The following is a 19,163-nucleotide window of genomic DNA, read 5'->3' on the forward strand; positions in this document are numbered from 1 at the left end:
AACCAAACGCAGCTGAGGTTTGGGGTTTGGGCATTCTCAGCTCCAATTTTGGGGCTGGAATTTCACCCCTGGGCAGTTCCCACAGGGAAAATATTCCCAAATATTCCTTGTGGTGGAAGAGGAGCTGGAAATCTGGGAAAAATCCAGCTTAGAAAAAAGGAAAAAATGACTTTTTCACCACCAAATCTATTAAAAAAAAAGCATAAAAATACAGGTGGAAAAAAATAAAATTACTGGGGGAAACATAAAAATACTGGGGGGAAGCTAAAAATAATGAGGAAAAATAAAAATAGTGGGGGAAAATAAAAATAGGGGCGGGAAAATATAAAAATAGTGGGGGAAAATAAAAATACTGGGAGGAAAAATAAAAATACTGGGGGAAAAATAAAAATACTGGGGGAAAATAAAAATAATGGGAAACAAAAAATACTGGGGGAAATAAAGATGGAGATGAGGGTGGAGATGAGGGATGGAGACGAGGGTGGGAGATGAAGGTGCCCCATGCTCCCATCCCTGAGTGATGCTCCTGTGGGATCCCACCTGTGGAACCCCAAAACCCAGAGACACCCCAAAACCCAGAGACACCCAACACACCTGTGATACCCCAAAACCCAGTGACATCCCAAAACCCAGTGACACCCCACACACCTGCTGAACCCCCAAAACCCAGTGACACCCCACACACCTGTGGAACCCCAAAACCCAGTGATAGCCCAAAACCCGGTGACACCCCACACCTGTGATACCCCCCACACCCGCTGAACCCCAAAACCCAGTGACACCCCACACACCTGCTAACCCCAAAACTCAGTGACACCCCACACATCTGTGGAACCCCATCCCTGCCGAACGCCACATCCAAGGTACCCCACACCTGTGGAACCCCACACACCTGAGCCTCCCCGCCCCAGGACACGCCCACACCTGCCCTGCCACCCCATGAGACGGGCCAGCCCTGCCCTGAGGACACCATGTCCCCCCTGGGACCCCCGATGTCCCCTCGCCCCAAAACCCAGCAGACCCCTCATTAATTATTCATGAGGGGGGCGTGACCACGCGGGCGCATAACGAGCAGCGCGCCCCTCCCTGCATGGTGGGGCGTGGCTTAATTTAAATATTCATGATGGGCGGGGACAAAGCGGGCGGGAAACGCCGCGCGCGAGCCGCTCGCGCCCCGCCCCCTCCCCCCCAACCCCTCACGCCGAAAAGAGCCGCGGGCAAAAAGGCGGGAAAATTATTATTGCCCAAAATTCGCCTAAGTTCACCTAAAAAAGAGCCGGAATTGCCAATAACACGAAGGAAACAGCGCTGAAGGGGCGCGGTGTTGTTGTCTGTGATCCTTTCCTCCCTCCAACGCGTCTGTGTTTTTAATATTTGCCAACATTTCTGCTCCCGGCTGAGGCTCCCCAACACATCTGTGTTGCCTGTACACACTCCGACGACCAGAACCTCTTTTAACCCCAATAGGTAGCAACATTTGACTAAAATAAGACTTTGAAGAGTTTAAATAATAATATATATAAATAATTTAAATAATAATAATTGTTTAAAAAGGCGGTTTTGGGGTTTCTTTCCCCCTCAGGGACACGGGGATGGGTGGTCCCGCACCCCCATCCTCTGCTGCTCCCTCAGAGCTCCCTGTGGATAGCAACATTTGACTGCAATAAGGCTTGAAAGAGTTGAATTTAAACAATAATAATTGTTAAATAATAATAAATTGAAGAGTTGAATTTAAAGAATAATAATTGTTAAATAATAATAATTGTTTAAAAAGGTGGTTTTGGGGTTTCTTTCCCCCTCAGGCACACAGGGGTTGGTGATCCCACACCCCCATCCCCTCAGAGCTCGCTGTGGGTAGCAACATTTGACTGAAATAAGGCTTGAAAGAGTTGAATTTAAACAATAATAATTGTTAAATAATAATAATTGTTTAAAAAAGGCGGTTTTGGGGTTTCTTGGTTTCTTTCCCCCTCAGGCACACAGGGGGTTGGTGATCCCTCACCGCCATCCCCTCAGAGCTCACTGTGACCACGCAGCCGGGGCTGTTTGTGGAGAGGGTTTTCCCCTGAGGTAAAAAGCAGCTGATAAAGTGTTTTATGTGAGTACCATCAATTATTAGACATCCTCTATGAATTTTATGTAGGTTTTGGGGTGCAGGTCCCCCCTTTTCTGCCCTTTAGCCACAAAATTTGGTAGTTTGGGGGAGAGGGCTCAAGGCAGAGGACACAGCCTGGCCCATCCTTCGACCTAAATGTTGTAACCCATCCAAATCTAACCCAAAACCACAGATAAAAGGCCCAAAATAACCCAAAATAACCCGTTTCATCAAATATTGAAGTCTGAGGAGGAAATCCAGGCTGGAGTGAGGGAAAAAAGGGGAATTTTTAGTGTTTTCCTCCTCTCATGGGACCCAGTCCCCTCACACAGCCTGGCCATCAACAGGGCCAGGAACCCTCAGCTCTGCTTTATATTCACATTATTCTCCAATTTTGGAGGGTTTGGGACCGGTTTGCACCATCAATCTTATATAGAGCCTTTATCATAAATAAAACCATCTTTTTTAAACAAAAATTTTCCGTGTAGGTTAAGAGTAACAAGGTAACTGCATGGTTTTCTAAGGTTTGTCATCCTCCACTTCAGCTTATACTTGAAAACTATTCTTTTATTTACTTCTATTTTCTTCCACTCTGTTTTATTTTGTTTTTAGACCACGAAAGACAAGAGAAAATCAGGAAAAACAAATGAAAACCCCATCGAGTTAACATTCAAAGCCAATGGGTTTATGTGATGAGGAAAAGAAACATCCCAAACCAATCTCCAGAGTAAACATAAATAAAAATAAATATTTGCCAAATGCTAACACAGGGCTCTGAGAAAAATCAGGATTAAAATGCATCCATTAGCAGGAGTTTAGCAACTTTCTGCCTTGTAAACAAATTAATTTATAGCCACAAATAAGATGACTCTTCTTAGTTAATATGATGAGTTTAGCTGGTTAAATATTTAACTCCATTAGCAGGAGTTTAGCGACTTTCTGCCTTGTAAACAAATTAATTTATAGCCACAAATAAGATGACTCTTCTTAGTTAATATGATGAGTTTAGCTGGTTAAATATTTAACTCCATTAGCAGGAGTTTAGCTACTTTCTGTCTTGTAAACAAATTAATTTATAGCCACAAATAAGATGACCCTTCTTAGTTAATATGATGAGTTTAGCTGGTTAAATATTTAACATTTACCTTTCAATTTCCAGCGTGGATTAAGCACTTCTCCAAATACTGATGTCCCAGCAGTAGATGGAGATGCATAACCCCTCAACTCCCTAAAAAATATTAAAAAAAAAAAAAAAATCACTTTAATCCAAAGAGAAACAAATGGGAGCTTTCAGGAAAGGTTTTTAAATTGGCTGTTTGCACTTATTTTTATTTATATTAATTTATCTAGCTCTGCTCCATATTAAAACGGTGATAATCAATTTAATTTTGACCAGATTGGACAGAAAAAGATAAATATTAGATAAATCCTTGCCAAAAACCTCACTGCTGGTGGCAAATTATTTTTACTTCCAGAACTGGAGAGTCAAGGTAACATTTTTGAAAAAAATCACTGAAAAAATTAAAAAAAATTTTAAAAAATCCCCACAGCTCCAGACAGAAAGGAGAGTGGGGAGAGAAGAAAGTTGATTTCTAAAGTTTCAGAAATGTGCACCAGATTTAGCCAAGTTTAGTGGTGCCTGGTCATAAACAGGGATTTTTAATGTGATTTTAATTATTTTTATGTGATTTAAATGATTTTATGTGGCACACAGAGGGTTTATATGGAATCCACAATTCTGTGTGTAAAAATCCCTGTATAATTTTATTTATAGATTAAAATATAATTTTATTTATAATTTTATTTGTAGATTTATTATTTTATTTATTTATATATGTATATATATTTTATATATTTAAAATATAATTATATTTATTTATATAATTTATTATACATTTTATTTATAGATTTATAGATTTTTCTTCAAGGCTTTTTGTCAAGTTTCCCCTCCTAAAACCCTAAACCCACCAATTTTAGCAGCAGTCATATTTTCTTTAGCAAGGCAGAAATATCCCCCAGCTAAATTTTAAAAAAAGCACAAAAAAATCCCTTCAATGCACAATTCCGGTGTCCCCATGTGTTTTTTTCCCCAAAATTCCCTGATTTCTCAGCACTAACAGACCCTCACTGTGGACAGTGAAAATGTATTTATTTATTTATTTTTATTTCATAAAATGAAATATTATTATAAATTATAATAATATTATTTATTAAAATACATTTTATTATTTATTCTATTTTATATTTGGTATTGCCTATGTTATATATTATTCTATATTATTCTATATCGTTATATAATATTATATTTTATTATATAATATATAATAACTACAATATAATAACTACTATTATATAATATATAATAACTTATATAACATATAACTGATATAATAATATATAATATGTTATTATATAACTTTTACAATAATATATATTGTTTTAATATATTTTGTAGTATTTATACTATATACTATAGTATATACTATATACTATAAAATATATTTATTTTTTATTTATTTTATTTATTTTATATTTTTATTATATTTTTATTATATTATAATATATTATTATAAAATATTATAATAAATAATTTAGAGCACATTTTACTCTTTACATACTCAAAGTTATTATATTATATTCGTTATATATATTATTTTTTAATATATTTTACATTATCATACATTATTATAAATTATTATAATAAACAAAAACACACGTTTCTCTTTACCTACACAAAGTTATTCAGCAGATTACCGCACGAGATTTTCCCTCATCTCCTCCCTCTGGGAGCTTTTTCCCTGAGAAAATCCGAATTTAAGTAAATTTTCTCCTTTCCCGCAGGTGATGCTGCGCGGGCCGCGGCAGCGATGACCCCGAGCGCGGAGCGCGGCCGCGGAGCGCGGCCCCGGCAGCCGCGGAGACAGAACCGCCGCCGCTCCGTCCGCACCCCGGCCACGGCTGGCACGGCTCCCCCTGGCACGGCTCCGCCTGGCACGGCTCCGCCTGGCACGGCTCCCCCTGGCACGGATCTGCCGGGCACGGCTGCCCCGGCCCCGCCCGCGCTGGGGCATTTCCAAACGCTCCCCTTGGAGCTCTTCCAGATGCTGCTGAATTATCTCCCAGGTGAGGATCCCATCAGAAACATCAGCATCCCAAAATTACCTTTTATTTACGTATTATTTTTTAATTTATTGTCATTTAAAAGTAGTTAAAATCATTTCATGAGATTTCAAATTTCCCCTTGGAGCTCTTCCAGATGCTGCTGAATTATCTCCCAGGTGAGGATCCCATCAGAAACATCAGCATCCCAAAGTTACCTTTATTTACTTATTATTTTTATCTATATAGCATTATTGTCACTTTTAAGTAGTTAAAATAATTTCATTCGATTTCAAAATTTTTTTTACGTGTAATATCCGTTACACATAAGTTATCCATTTGAATTAATACAGCATAACTTTTTAACATGACAAATGTAATATTTATTGTAATTTTTGCAACAAACCGATCCCAAAATCTGCTTTTTCCCCCCGTTTTGGCTTTTCCTTCGGCAGTGAAGGACATCAGCACGCTGAGCATGGTGTCCAAGAGCATCAGCGCCCGCCTGATCCGCTACATCGCCACGGCCGCGGGGAGCCGCCGCCTGCTGCTGCAGGACTTCCACCAGGAGCCGCCGGCCCCGAGGGGATCCGCCTCCATCCTGGAGCACTACCGAGCTCTGGGTGAGACAAAACCCACCAAAAATCCCCAAAAAACCATCAAAAAAACCTCAAAAGTTTTATGAGAACATGCAACAAACTCCAAATCTGTCTCCTGGCATGTGTGTGAATAGGGGGATGATGAGGATGTGGCCAAAAAAAAAAAAAAAAAAGAGGAGTAAATATTCCCTAAACCTCAAAAGTTTTATGAGAAAACCCAAAAAAAATCCCAAAAATTTAAAAAGTTTTATGAGAAAACACAAAAAAATCCCCCCGCCCCCCAAAAAAAGGGCGTCCCAAAATTTCTGAGTTATGGAAAGAAACCCCTGCATGTCCTGCCCCTTTGGGTGGCCCAAAATTTCTTATTTATGGAAAAAGTTCTGCTTGTCCTGCCCATTTGGGTGTCCCAAATCTCTGAGTTTTGGGGAAAAAAATCCTGCTTGTCCTGCCTCTTCTGGTTGTCCCAAAATTTCTGAGTTATGGAAAAAAAACCCTGTGTCCTGCCTCTTCTGGATGTCTCAACATTTCTGAGTGAAAATGGGGTTTTTCCTCCCTGAAAATTCCCATTCCGAGGCTATGTTATTATGATTTTTATTATTTTTTTCCATTTCCAGGCAGTGTTATTAATTTTTTTCCATTTTCAGGCTTTATTATTATTTTTTATTATTTTTTATCTGTATTTCCATTTCCAGGCAGTGTTATTATTTTTTTTCCATTTCCAAGCTCTATTACTATTTTTTGATTCATTTTTTCGTCTGTATTTCCATTCCCAGGCTGTGTTATTTAGATTTTTTTTTTTTCAATTTCAGGCTGAGTTATTATGCTTTATTATTTTTTTCCATTTCAGGCTGTGTTATTCTGATTTTTATTATTTTTTCCATTTCCAGGCTGTGTTATTCTGATTTTTTTTCCATGTCCAGGCTGTGTTATTCTGATTTTTTATTATTTTTTTTCCATTTCCAAGATGTATTATTATGAATTATTTTTTCCCCATTTCAGGCTCTGTTATTATGATTTTTTTTATTATATTTTTTTCCATTTCTGGACTGTGTTTTTATGATTTTTTATTTTTTTTCCATTCCAGGCAGTGTTATTATTATTATTATTTTCCATTTCCAGGCTCTATTATTATTTTTTAATAATTTTTTTTCTCTGTATTATTATTTTTTATTATTTATTTCCATGCCCAGGCTGTGTTATTTTGATTTTCATTCCTTTTTCTGATTTTTATTCCATGTTCAGGGCTGCTGCTGAAGCGCTGCACGCTGCTGCTGCCCACCCGGGACAGGCTCCGGTCCGTGCAGCGCCTGCTCCAGGGGGTGAGGCTGAGTCCAAATGATTGATTCAAAATTAAATATTAAATATTATTATTTTATATCGATATTTATTGCATTCATGTAAAAATTAAAGTCGTACATTAGAATTTAAAAATTAAGAATTGTGATTTATAAAATTAAAAGTAATAAAATTAAAATTTAGAATATTTTATATAATGTATTAAAATTAAATATTATTTTTTATTTTGTATTAATTTAAAAATTAAAAGTCTTACATTAAAATTTTAAAATTTGTTATTATTATTTATATCAATATTTATCCTATTCATTTTAAATTTTAAAGTCTTAAATTAAAATTTAAAAATTCGTCATTATTATTTACATCAATATTTATCCTATTCATTTTAAATTCAAAGTCTTACATTAAAATTTAAAAATCCATTCTTATTTCCCCTCGCAGGTTTCCTGTTTCAAGCTGAGCGGCTGCGCCGTTCCCCTGCGCTGCCTGGGGCTGCGCTGCTACGGGGAGTTCCTCCAGGTACGCACAAAAACCGAACAAAAATCAGAAAAATAAGAAAAATTTTTAAATTGAGCCACTTTCCTCAATTATTCTGCTTTTTCCAAGATTTTTTTTAAGCATAAACCGGTTTTGGGGGGATTTTTTGGGTTTTGTTTTGGTTTTATTTTGGTTTTTTTTGTTTCTGTTTTTGGTTTTTTGGGTTTTTTGGGTTTTATTTTGGGTTTATTTGTGGGGTTTTTTTTGTTGCTGTTGGGGTTTTTTTTGTATTTTTGTTTTTTTTTTTTTGCTTTTTTGGTTGTTTTTTTGTTTTGGGTTTTTTGTTTGTTTGTTTTTGTAGGTATTTTTTCTTTTGTTTTTTAGGTTTTTTGTTTGTTTTTTTTTTGGGTTTGGGGGGTTTTGGGGGTTTTTTGGGAGTGTTTGGGGTTGTTTTTTTCTGTTTTGTTTTTTGGGGGGTTTTTTGGTTTTTTTCTGGGTTTTATTTTGGGGTTTTTTTTGTTTATTTTGGGTTTTTCTTGTTTTATTTTGGGTTTTTAATTTTTTTTGGTTTTTTAAAATTATTTTTTAATTGTTGGTTTTTTGGGGTTTTTTGGGGGTTTTTTGGGTTTATTTTGGTTATTTGGGGGGTTGGGGGGTTTTTGTTTTGTTTTTTGGTGTTTTGGGGTGGTTTTTTGTTTTGGTTTTGGTTTTGGTTTTGGTTTTGATTTTGATTTTGGTTTTTTGGTGTTGTTCATCCATCCATTTCTCTGGCGCTGGAATTTGATTTGACTGCTGAGGATTTTTTAACTTGTATTTTACTCCCAACCACTCTGTGCTCCTTGTTGATGGAGTAAAAATTTACTTTTTGTCTCCTTAAAAATGAAAAAAATCCAGTTTTTCTCCTGAATTTGGTTAAAAGGCACCTCATAGAACTTCGAGGATTTTTACAGCTAATTTGACTAATTGGATTTTTATAGCTAAATGCTTCAAATCATATAAGAAAATTTATCTTCTGGCCAATTTCACTATCAAATCCTCCCTGCTTTCTCATTCTTAAATTAATGTAAAAACATTTCTTTTCTGGCCAATTTCACTATCAAATCCTCAAGCACCTCCGATCGGGGATGACCCTTCCCTTGCTCTCCTGGGAGAACACAGAATAAAATAATATTTTATGTTCTGGGGGGGGGGGGAATTTCTGTTTAATTTCCTCATTTTCAGCCCATTTCCCCGCAGATCCTGACGGCGGGCTGGGATGAGCTCGAGTGCCACCGGGTGTTCAACTTCCTCTGGGAGCTCAGCAATTTAGCCCGCAAGGTGCAGACGGTCGTCAGCAGCAAACCAGGTAATTCCCGGCCCAAAAAAAACCCAAAATCGTCAGCTGGGGTGTGTATTTTGTAATAACTAAATATTATACATGCCAAATCCTATTTCCCTTGATTCAATACAACAATATTTCATTGGCACAAATTATAATCATACATAATACCAGGAAGGAGAGCCAAAACCTGAATGAAACACGTTACAAACCCCCCTCCTTTCCCTTCCTACAAAGATCAGCGCTGTGCAGGGAGCCAGAGTGGGGAATTCTGATCCAAACCTGTGGGAATCCAGGGCTTCCCTCTGGCTGCCCTGGGACCCTGGCAGGGGTCAGAACCCCCCTGGACAGAGCCCCCAGAGACACTGGCTGTGATCTCTGTCCATGGAAAAGAGTTTTCAATCCTACAGGATGAATTACCAGCTCTGAGTGTTTGATATAAGTAATAATTAAGTGTGGCACGGATGCAAAAGTAAAATTTTAGGATTCTAGATTAGGGGTTCAAAGGGGACAAGATGGAGGAAATTGGGTGTGTCTTGTCCTTTTTCTCCTTCTTCATGCCCTCCATGTTTCACTGTGGGGTTGGCATTTTTCTGTTGGTTCAGGCTGGGGACACACTGTCCAACGTAGGTGACAGATATTGGCACGTTACTGTAAATCCAGCACAGGTAGTTTGTGGTATTTAATGTTTGTACCATCCCACTGAGGGCAGAGCCCCACACACTGCCCTGCAGGACAGAGCTGCGGCAGGGCAGCAGAACATGTCAGAGATAAACAGAATAAACAACCTTGAAACCAGCACAGACCAATTATGGCTTCTGCTTTGGCAGCGGGGTTGAAAAACAGAGACTTTCTACAATCTGGGAATCATCAATAGCACAGATTCCGACCCAAAGCGGTGTTTTGCAGGCAGTGCCCGGCGGCTGGAGCTGCGGATCCGCCTGTTCTGCCGGGGGGTGCTGCTGTCCCCGGGCAGCCGCCGCAGCGACTCCGCCTTTTGGCTCACTCGCATCCTCAAGCCCTGGCCCATGGTTAACCAAGCTCGCCTGCTCTACATCATCTTCGGGCCCGTGTCCTCCCGCGATGGTGAGCAAAGGGTGACCCCCCCACCTGAATTCACCTGAATTCCTCTGCTCTGCCTCAGTTTAGCAGCTTTGTTTTTTTGTTTAAAAAGTGTCATTTACCAGCAGTTGTGATTGCTGTATCACCCAGGACACGTGGTGTGGCAGAAAATGACGGAAGGACCAACAGACGAGAGCAGTCTGAAGGGTTTGGCTGATGCAATTAAGCTGCTGTACGGTACAGAAGCTAGAGAATGGACAGCAGATGATGTTATCAGTCTTGTGGATGAGCTGTCAGGTGTGGTTTTGCTTTTATCATTAATCCCTGGGATTATGGATCCTCCAAACCCAGCTGTGTTCTGCCAAATTCCTCTCAGCAGCCGTGGCTGAGCTGCAAAAGTAATCACACTGCAAAAACCCAATTTGTCTTACACATCCAGGCTGGTTTTCCCCGTGGAGAAACCTTTTAAGAATCCATGCAGACCTTTAAAACTCAAATCTCACCTTGAATTATTCAGGAAACGTTGTCCAAACACAGAGTTTGCTCAGGCAAATTCTCCTGAGCTCCACTGAGAGTTTTGGCTGTGTCCCAGGGTTGGTGGGGAGAGCTCCAACAACACTGGTAGGGATTATTTGTGCAATTTCTCTGCTCAGAGGTTGTTGAACTACGCCCTTTTCTGACCCAGAAATGGGGTAACTGAGAGGTGTTTTAAAAACTTTTATTCTATTTTTAGTTTCATGAGAAGGGTGAGACAATCCAGATGTTATCATTCACCCCATTACAATTAGAAGGCAACCATTTCCTAATTAAAACACACCAAAAGTGTTTAGTCACACTATGTTGTAAATATCTTAAAGCTAATCAGGTCTTAGTACAAAACATCTTTCATAGTTCCATTTCTCTAAAATATTTTAAGACTTATTTATAAGCCCATCCTTTAAAACTTATTTCTAGCTCCATTTCTCCCTCAACAATATTTTATTCTATAACATTTCTAAGTTTAACATCCTTTATCTCGAAGTTTACATACAAATACACACTTGTGTCAAGTTTTGGGAATTTCCTACCAACCCTTTTGACTGAAATCCTCTCTCCCCTGGCTCCAAAGTGGTTCCCCAGGAGTGGCTGATGGAGAACAACGCTCGGCTGCTGCTCCTGAGTGGGAACAGCATCTGCTTCACCTTCCTGGCCAGCAAAGCTGTCAATGGCAGGGCTGTGGAGCTGGCCAGGCTCATGGTCTTCATGGTTCTGGTGAGTACAGCTCAGCCTCTTTGCCCTACTTTTGCTGCCTCAGGTTGGAAAAGTTTTTTCCTCTCTGCTCCCATGTCATGCTACAACACAAAATAACTCACACATTCACACTAGGTGGGACTCGGATTCAGTCAAAGAAAAGAAACTGAGAGTTTCTAGCCAGGCAGATGCCTGAGAAAGAGCTAGAGAGAATATAAATAATTCTTTATCTCTCTTGTTTTTCACATTGTTTACAGTTAAATTCTATCACTGTGTGTCAAACACTCTGCACCAATGTTGTAAGTTGTTTTCACTTCAGAACCAATGGATTTGGTCTTTGCAAAGCTCTGTATAAAAGAGCAGTGTCTTTTAAATAAATTGGAGTTTTACTCTCAGCAGCCTTCTAATCAGAGTCTTCTCATTCCCGTCCTGCCTCAACAACGACAACGCTAGGTGCAAAAAAAGGGGGAAATTGGATGTTTTATTTCTGATTCTGGGAGTCCAGGACATCCCTCTGGCTGTCTTGAGACCCTGGCATGAAGTGAAAAACACCTGTGGCTTTGATTTTAACCCATGGAAAAAACTGCCAACTTTATATGAGGAATTCCAAGCCACAAAGGTTTGAGTAATGTGGGAGTTGTATTAACACAGGGTGAAAAAGTGGAATTTTGGGGTTCTTAGAATGAGGTTCAGGGGGACAAGATGGAAAGATTTGGGTGTGTCCTGACCTTCTCCTTCTTCTTGCCCTCCATATCTTGCAGTGATGGTGACACTTTTCTGTTGGTTTAAGGTGGAGATACACTGCCCAACATAAATTATAGATATTGGCACAACATTGTAAACATAGCACACATAGTTTTTGGTATAAAATGTAAACACAGCCCATCAGGGAGGGTTTCCACAGGTTTGGAATTCCCTTTGTGCCAGCAAAAAAACACCTCTGTGTCCTTATCACAACCCCTGATCTTCCAGGCCTTGGCACAACTGATCCAGAACCAATGGTAAATGCTAAAAATTTGATTTTCCATCATAAAACCTGTGGTTTAAATCCTTCCTCTTACCTCCAGGTGTGTGAGAAGGACCTGTACTGCATGGACCAACAGTAAATGCTAAAAATTTGATTTTCCATCATTAAACCTTGTGGTTTAAATCCTTGCTCTGCCCTCCAGGTGTGTGAGAAGGACCTGTACTGCATGGACTGGGCAGTGAGGATGATGCAGAAGGTCTGCAAGGTTTTCAGCACTCCTTGGGAGAGGAACAACTTCCTGCAGTGCCTGGAGAACTGCTTTGCTCGCATGCTCATGGACATGCTGCAGGCAGTGCTGGCTGGTAAGGCTGGGCTGGGGCTCCAGGAATGCGGCCCGTGGTGACAGAGTGACCAAATTAGCCTTTGTCTCCTTAAAAAGGCAAAACCCCCAAGTTTCCCTCCTCAATTTGGTAAAAAGACCTTTAAAAATTCACCTCAAACTTAAGGCTCGGTTTGAGGCTAAGGCTTCACTCAAACCTAAGGTTTGGTTTGAGACTAAGGCTTCACCTCAAGCCTGAAGCTGGATTTGAGGCCAAAGCTTCACCTCAAATCTAAGCTGGGTTTGGATCCAAGGCTTCACCTCAAACCTAAGCTGGGTTTGGATCCAAGGCTTCACCTCAAACCTAAGGCTGGGTCCTTTGGCCAATTGTACAGATGTCAGAAAGCCCCACCTCAGTAATTCACTAAAAAAATCAGAGAACAAAGGAAATTTCTTTTAATGCTATATCTATTATATTACTATTATTATTATTACTGCTGTTATTACTATTATTAATTTTAAACTTATTTTAATTAAATACATTTTTAAGGGATTCCTGGTGCCATGGATGGTGAAACCAACAGTGCTTTAAAATCTGTCCCAGCACAGAGCTGGGCCCAAAGTCCCTTTGGGCTGAGCCTAAACCTGCACCAGCTGCAGCTGCTGCCTGAGCTCAGCACAGCCGAGCTGGAGTGAGGAGCACCCAACTGAGCTGAGCCCAGCCCAGCCCAGCCCAGCTCAGCCCAGCCCAGCCCAGCCCAGCTCAGCCCAGCCCAGCTCCTTGTCCCGGCTCTCCCAGGAGCCTGGGCCGAGGCTGAGGTTAAACAAAGCCCAGCCCAGAGCTCTGGCTGCTGCCTCCCTCTGCTGAGCTCAGCCCATCCTCAGTGGAATTCACCCCCCGGGCTGCCCCGGGTGCGTTCCTGCCTTTCACCGCTCCTTTTCTGTGCCCTGCCAGGGGACAGGGATGAGGAGGACAGCAGCTTCCTGAACCTCTTCCACCTGATGAACGCACAGGCCAACTTCCACAAGGAAATCCTCTCCCTGGCCATGGGCAGCAGCAGCAGCAGCACCTGAACTGCACGGAGGAGCCCTGCTGGATTCCTCCTGCTTTTCCTTGGAGTTTTTGCAGAGAAGTCTCAGATTATTCCTGAATTTCCCACCCCAGACGCTGCAGAGGTTGGGCCCATGCAGCTGAGCGAGCTCATGGAGGGCTTGGGCAGTGGAATTCCACCCCAGGGAAGAGGGCTGGGAACACAATCCGCATTCTTTTCCCACTGTGCATCTTTGCACACACACTAAAAATGACACGGCTCCCACAGCTGATGTGCAGACACCAGCTGAGGCTCGTGTTGGCTCAGCCCAGAACCCAAAACATTCCGAGCTCTTCAATTCGTTTTCTCTTGGGAATCTGAGGAGAAATTTGGGTGGGATTTGAGGAAGCTGCATTTTTCCAGCTTGCCAAAATCTCTGACTCAGCTCTGAGACAGAAATGCTCCACAGTTTGTACATTCAGCTTTAGGCAAAGGGGATTTCTGAAAGCAATTCCTCTGCTTTGATCGACCAAGGCATTTCCTCCTCTCAATCTCCAGGTTTTATAAAGCAAAATAAACTTCAAACCTCTCCCCCTGCCCCAGGTAGCTACTGTTGAAGTGTTTTAGGATTTAGCCAAGTTGAAGACACCCATTAAATGAAAACACTGGTTCATTAAATGGATAAATGTTTGCTGCTCAGAGAAGGGTTGGATTTTCTGCTCTCTTGCCTTCCAGACAAACCCCTGTGATGGCAATAAAATGCTCTCACTCCCTCTGTGCTGTCTGCAGCCTCCAGATTCCTGAAGAAACACTTTCCCCACCCAAAAATTCCCTCCCCAAACCCCCCAGGCTCCTCTCAGCACCAGCTTTTCCCAGATTTGGCTCGGGAATTGCGGCGATAATCGGTGGGACCGATTTATCTCAGCTGCCCCCATCCGCCACAACCTGGGAGCAGCTCGGGAGCTGCTCTGAAGTTTGTGCGTTTGTGGAATCCGCAATTCCAGGCAGGATCTGGCTCTGGGACATCCCCTGGCGGTAGTGCCGGCAGATGGCAGAGGTGAAACCTTCCCTGAGCGCGACAGCTGCTGGAAAACGCTGCCAACATCCCATTTTTCCCTCCTTTTGGCTGCTCAAAAATGACTTTTTGAGGGCGCTGCAACGCCGCCCTTGTGCTGTGCGCGATTTCCGAAGGGAGAGAAATTCCAGGCTCTGCTTTCCACTCATGGAAACGAACATGTCCGGAATAAATCCCAGTGAAGGCGAAATTCGAGGAGAAAACATCCTCGATGTGAGACCAGCGATGGGAAAACGCCGCCAGGAATCTCCAGGCCGGGTCCTTGTCTCGCCCTCCATCCTCAGGAGCTGCTCCCGGTGGATAATCCCGGATGGGAGTGGGAGAAGGAGCCGAGCCCGGCCCTTTGTGCGTCCCCTGGGTCATTCCCGGCCAGAAGCAGCCAAAAATTCCGTCCCGGCACAAGGGGAGCCTCTATGAGAGCTCAGCCAGGGGAAGACGGAGCTCTTGATTCTGGAATGTCAGCCCGGCTGCTGCTCCTCCTGCTCAATTATTGATGGCTTCATTAATTGCATTAACTCCCAGCGCCTTGGAAGGGACATCAAAGCCCAGCCAGTGTCACCCCTGCCACCTCCCACTGTCCCGGGGTGCTCCAAGTCCATCCAGGCTGGCCTGGGGCTCTCCAGGGATGGGACATCCATGGTGGCGGTTTTTTGTCACTTTTCCATCAAACAGGATTTTCCTTCCCAAAGGAGTGGAGCCCAGCCCTGCTTCCCTGCCCAGTTTGGGGTAAAATGGGAAAAGCCCCCAGCCCTGCTCCCTCCTTTTCCAATTCCCTTTGGATCAGTTCAAAAATTGGGAAATGCCTCCAGCCCTGCTCCCTCCTTTTCCAATTCCCTTTGGATCAGCTCAAACTGGGATATTCCCCCAGCCCTGCTCCCTCCTTTTCCAATTCCCTTTGGATCACTTCAAATATTGGGAAATGCCTCCAGCCCTGCTCCCTCCTTTTCCAATTCCCTTTGGATCAGCTCAAACTGGGATATTCCCCCAGCCCTGCTCCCTCCTTTTCCAATTCCCTTTGGATCAGCTCAAACTGGGAAATGCCCCAGCCCTGCTCCCTCCTTTTCCAATTCCCTTTGGATCAACTCAAACTGGGAAATGCCCCCAGCCCTGCTCCCTCCTTTTCCAATTCCCTTTGGATCACTTCAAAAACTGGGATATTCCCCCAGCCCTGCTCCCTCCTTTTCCCTCTGGATCACCTCCAACCCTGGGATGAGGGGTACTTGAGAAAATTTTCCTTTTGCTGCCGAATTTTAACCTCTGCAGGAAGGGAATTCTCTGCCAGGCCTGGGAGCCAGAGGAAAGCATCGTTCCTCCTTCCACACTCAGAATTTCCATTCCACACATTCCTCCTCCCTCATCCCAGCAGATTTCGGCTCCTGGAGGGGGGGAGGTTGTTGAGAAGGCAGAAATTCCTCCCGGAATATTTCAGGCTGCCCATTCCCGGCTATATTTGGTGCTGGAGAAGGGAGCAGCGTTTCCTCACTCAGCGGGGAGGGATCCCCAGCCTGGAATTTCTTTCTCTCGGGAGTTTGGCTGACAGGAAATTGCGATGCACTGAGCACATCCAGCATTCCCAGGCTCTGAAATATCATTTTTTAAATTTTTTTCCCTCTCTCCTGAAAGTCACACCAGCATTTCCCTGCTCTCCCTGGCTCCCCCTCTCTCACGCTCGTGTGGTGCTTCCAGGGATGGCTGAAAGGGCACAAAGTTTTCCCCATTATGGATATTTCAGGTGTTTATTGCTTAAAAAAAACAAAACAAAACAAATATATAACACCCTGGGAGACACTAAGAACGTGAAAATTTTGCTTTCTAGGAGGGTGAAACTCTCAGTCACTGCCTGTGAGTGGCGGTGGGAGGGCAGAGATGGACGCAGGGCTTCAAAAAAGGACAGGAAAAATCCTCCTGATGCCCGAACACCTCCCCGGGCACCTCCAAGGGTGGGAAAAACGAAGCTCTGAAATGTTCTTTCCATCCCACAGAAATTCCCAGCGTGCCAAAAGCTTCCCTGTTCCAATCCAGGGCCTCCGGGAGCTCCCGCAAAGGCCAGGGAGGGACCCCAGAGAGGGGCGGGGACGCTCAGGGAGGGGACAGAGGGGACAGAGGGGACACGGAGGGGACAGAGGGGACACGGAGGGGACAGAGGGGACACAGAGGGGACACGGAGGGGACACAGAGGGGACACGGAGGGGACACAGAGGAGCCTCAGGCTGGATTTTGGATCTTTCGGCATTCCCGGGATCCCTCCGCACTCCCGGGAGCCGCGTGTCCCCCTCTCCCATCCCTGCAGTGACACCAGAGCCACCTTCCCTCTCCTGCGTCCTTCCTCTTCATCCCGTCCTTCCTCTTCATCCCGTCCTTCCTCTTTATTCCTCTTTATTTCGCCCTTCCTCTTTATTCCTCTTTATTCCTTTTTATTCCTCTTTATTTCTCTTTATTCCTCTTTATCCCGTCCTTTCTCTTTATTCCGCTCCCTGAGCATCGCTCATCAAAAACAAAACCCGCGTCCTAAAATTCCTGAAACGAAACCCGGCTGAGCCTCGGACTGAGGGGACGCGACACGAGGGGGGGACAGGAGCCCTGCAACCCCCCCGGGGCACCGGGAGCGTCCCGGGTCCTGGCAGGGGGAAGGACACAGGTCCTGGCAGCGGGAAGGACACAGGTCCTGGCAGGGGGAAGGACACAGGTCCTGGCAGGGGAATCAGCCGGGTCCCGGCAGGGGGAAGGACACAGGTCCTGGCAGGGGGAAGGACACAGGTCCTGGCAGCGGGATCAGCCGGGTCCCGGCAGCGGGAAGGACACAGGTCCTGGCAGGGGGATCAGCCGGGTCCCGGCAGGGGGAAGGACACAGGTCCTGGCAGGGGGATCAGCCGGGTCCCGGCAGCGGGAAGGACGCGGATCCCGGCAGCGGGAAGGACACAGGTCCTGGCAGGGGGAAGGACACAGGTCCTGGCAGGGGGATCAGCCGGGTCCTGGCAGCGGGAAGGACACAGGTCCTGGCAGGGGGATCAGCCGGGTCCCGGCAGCGGGGCAGCCCCCCGGAGCCCCCTCGCGTGTCCCCCCATTCCCGTCCGGCTCCGTGCCCGCTCCATGCTCCGCTCCGGGCTCGCAGGGGTTAACGCTGCTCCAGAAGGCTCCGAGGGACTCGAACCGGGCGGAGGCTGCGGGAGAGACGGAGAGAAACCGGCGTGAGCCGGGCCCGAGCGGCGGGAGAACCGGGACCGGAGCGGCTCCGTGCGGGAGAACCGGAACCGGGGATGGAGCGGCTCTGTGCAGGAGAACCGGGACCGGGGATGGAGCGGCTCTGTGCAGGAGAACCGGGACCGGGGATGGAGCAGCTCCGTGCGGGAGAACCGGGACCGGAGCGGCTCCGTGCGGGAGAACCGGAACCGGGGATGGAGCTGCTCCGTGCGGGGGGAGCGGGGATGGAGCAGCTCCGTGCGGGAGCAGCGGGGATGGAGCAGCTCCGTGCGGGAGCAGCGGGGATGGAGCAGCTCCGTGCGGGAGAACTGGGGATGGAGCAGCTCCGTGCGGGAGCAGCCCCCCGGGCCCGGGAGCCTCCTTTGGCTCCTCGGGATGGCGCCGCCGCGATCCCGCCCGGCTCTCCCCGGAGCTGCTCCATTTTCCCCAGCAGGGAGAACCCGGCAGAGCTGAGCGGCCACAGCCAACAGCACCGACCCCCAACCTGCCCCCTGCCCCCCATCCCGGCACAATCCTCCCCCAAAACTCCCACCTGGAAGGGGCGAGGAGCTCACCTGGCCGCCCCTGGGCTGGCGAGGCCGCTGCTGAGGCGCATCTTCCTGCTCAGAGCATGTAAATGATGTAGGACAGCACCACCAGGCCGATGATGGCGAAAAACATCAGGATGAAAATGTCCAGCATGGTGAGGGAGGGAGGAAAGGAGGGAGGAGGCGGAGGGGCAGGGGATGCGGGGCTCCGGGAGGGGCTCCGGGAGAGGCTCCGGGGCTCCGGGAGGGGCTCCGGGAGAGGCTCCGGGAGAGGCTCCGGGAGGGGCTCGGGGCTCCGGGCAGGGCCGCTGGGCAGAGCCTCCGCTGCGTCCTCCCCTCCCCGCCCGAGCGCGGCTCGCTCCGCTCAGGATGCTGAGACGATGCCGGAGCTGATGGAGCCGCTTTCCTGCGGGAGATGAAGGGAAAAACCCGGCCCAGCCCAGCCCAGCTCCCGCTCCCGGGGGTCGTTCTGTCCCCACGGGGGTCGTTCTGTCCCTTTCCCCCGTTCTGGAAGTTTCTCCATGTCCCTTCCCTGGTTCTGGAAGTTTCTCTGTGTCCCTTCCCCAGCTCTGGAATCTTCCCCAGCTCTGGAAGTTCCCCATGTCCCTTCCCCGTTTCTGGAATTTTTTCCGTGTCCCTTTCCCAGTTCTGGAATTTTCCCCATGTCCCTTTCCCAGCTCTGGAATTTTCTGTGTCCCTTTCCTGGTTTGGAAGTTTCTCCGTGTCCCTTCCCCCATTCTGGAATTCTCCCCGTGTCCCTTTCCTGGTTCTGGAAGCTTCCCTGTGTCCCTTCCCCAGCTCTGGAATTTTCCCCATGTCCCAACCAAGCAGGAAAAGCGGCCGGAATCAAACCCAGCACAATCAGCA

General features: G+C 45.6%; 2 protein-coding genes across 2 annotated transcripts; both read left to right on the forward strand.

Moving 5' to 3' along the window:
* The first annotated feature begins 4,962 nt into the window (after positions 1-4,962).
* On the forward strand, positions 4,963-14,268 carry FBXO47 (F-box protein 47). The gene is made up of 10 exons (XM_072919024.1): positions 4,963-5,218; positions 5,650-5,817; positions 7,036-7,112; positions 7,531-7,608; positions 8,803-8,911; positions 9,794-9,970; positions 10,097-10,243; positions 11,055-11,197; positions 12,346-12,505; positions 13,418-14,268. The coding sequence occupies exons 1-10, from the start codon at positions 4,963-4,965 to the stop codon at positions 13,534-13,536; spliced, it is 1,434 nt and encodes a 477-aa protein (XP_072775125.1). The 3' UTR covers positions 13,537-14,268.
* A 459-nt stretch (positions 14,269-14,727) lies between these two features.
* LOC140680697 (uncharacterized) lies at positions 14,728-18,838 on the forward strand. Its single transcript, XM_072919025.1, has 6 exons — positions 14,728-14,884; positions 17,048-17,254; positions 17,302-17,490; positions 17,562-17,940; positions 18,203-18,533; positions 18,570-18,838. The coding sequence occupies exons 1-5, from the start codon at positions 14,728-14,730 to the stop codon at positions 18,387-18,389; spliced, it is 1,119 nt and encodes a 372-aa protein (XP_072775126.1). The 3' UTR covers positions 18,390-18,533; positions 18,570-18,838.
* The last annotated feature ends 325 nt before the right edge of the window (positions 18,839-19,163 follow it).

This window comes from Taeniopygia guttata, chromosome 27, assembly GCF_048771995.1.
Source record: "Taeniopygia guttata chromosome 27, bTaeGut7.mat, whole genome shotgun sequence".
Taxonomy (NCBI): domain Eukaryota; kingdom Metazoa; phylum Chordata; class Aves; order Passeriformes; family Estrildidae; genus Taeniopygia; species Taeniopygia guttata.

Bases quoted from the DNA above. Each gene is read 5' to 3' on its own strand.
- FBXO47 (XM_072919024.1), top strand. From the start codon at position 4,963: ATGACCCCGAGCGCGGAGCGCGGCCGCGGAGCGCGGCCCCGGCAGCCG. The intron at 5,219-5,649 runs GTGAGGATCCCA...TTCCTTCGGCAG, and splicing joins GCTGCTGAATTATCTCCCAG to TGAAGGACATCAGCACGCTG. The intron at 11,198-12,345 runs GTGAGTACAGCT...TCTGCCCTCCAG, and splicing joins TCATGGTCTTCATGGTTCTG to GTGTGTGAGAAGGACCTGTA.
- LOC140680697 (XM_072919025.1), top strand. From the start codon at position 14,728: ATGTCCGGAATAAATCCCAGTGAAGGCGAAATTCGAGGAGAAAACATC. The intron at 17,255-17,301 runs GTCCTGGCAGGG...GGAAGGACACAG, and splicing joins TGGCAGGGGGAAGGACACAG to GTCCTGGCAGGGGGAAGGAC. The intron at 17,491-17,561 runs GTCCTGGCAGGG...GGAAGGACACAG, and splicing joins CGGCAGCGGGAAGGACACAG to GTCCTGGCAGGGGGATCAGC.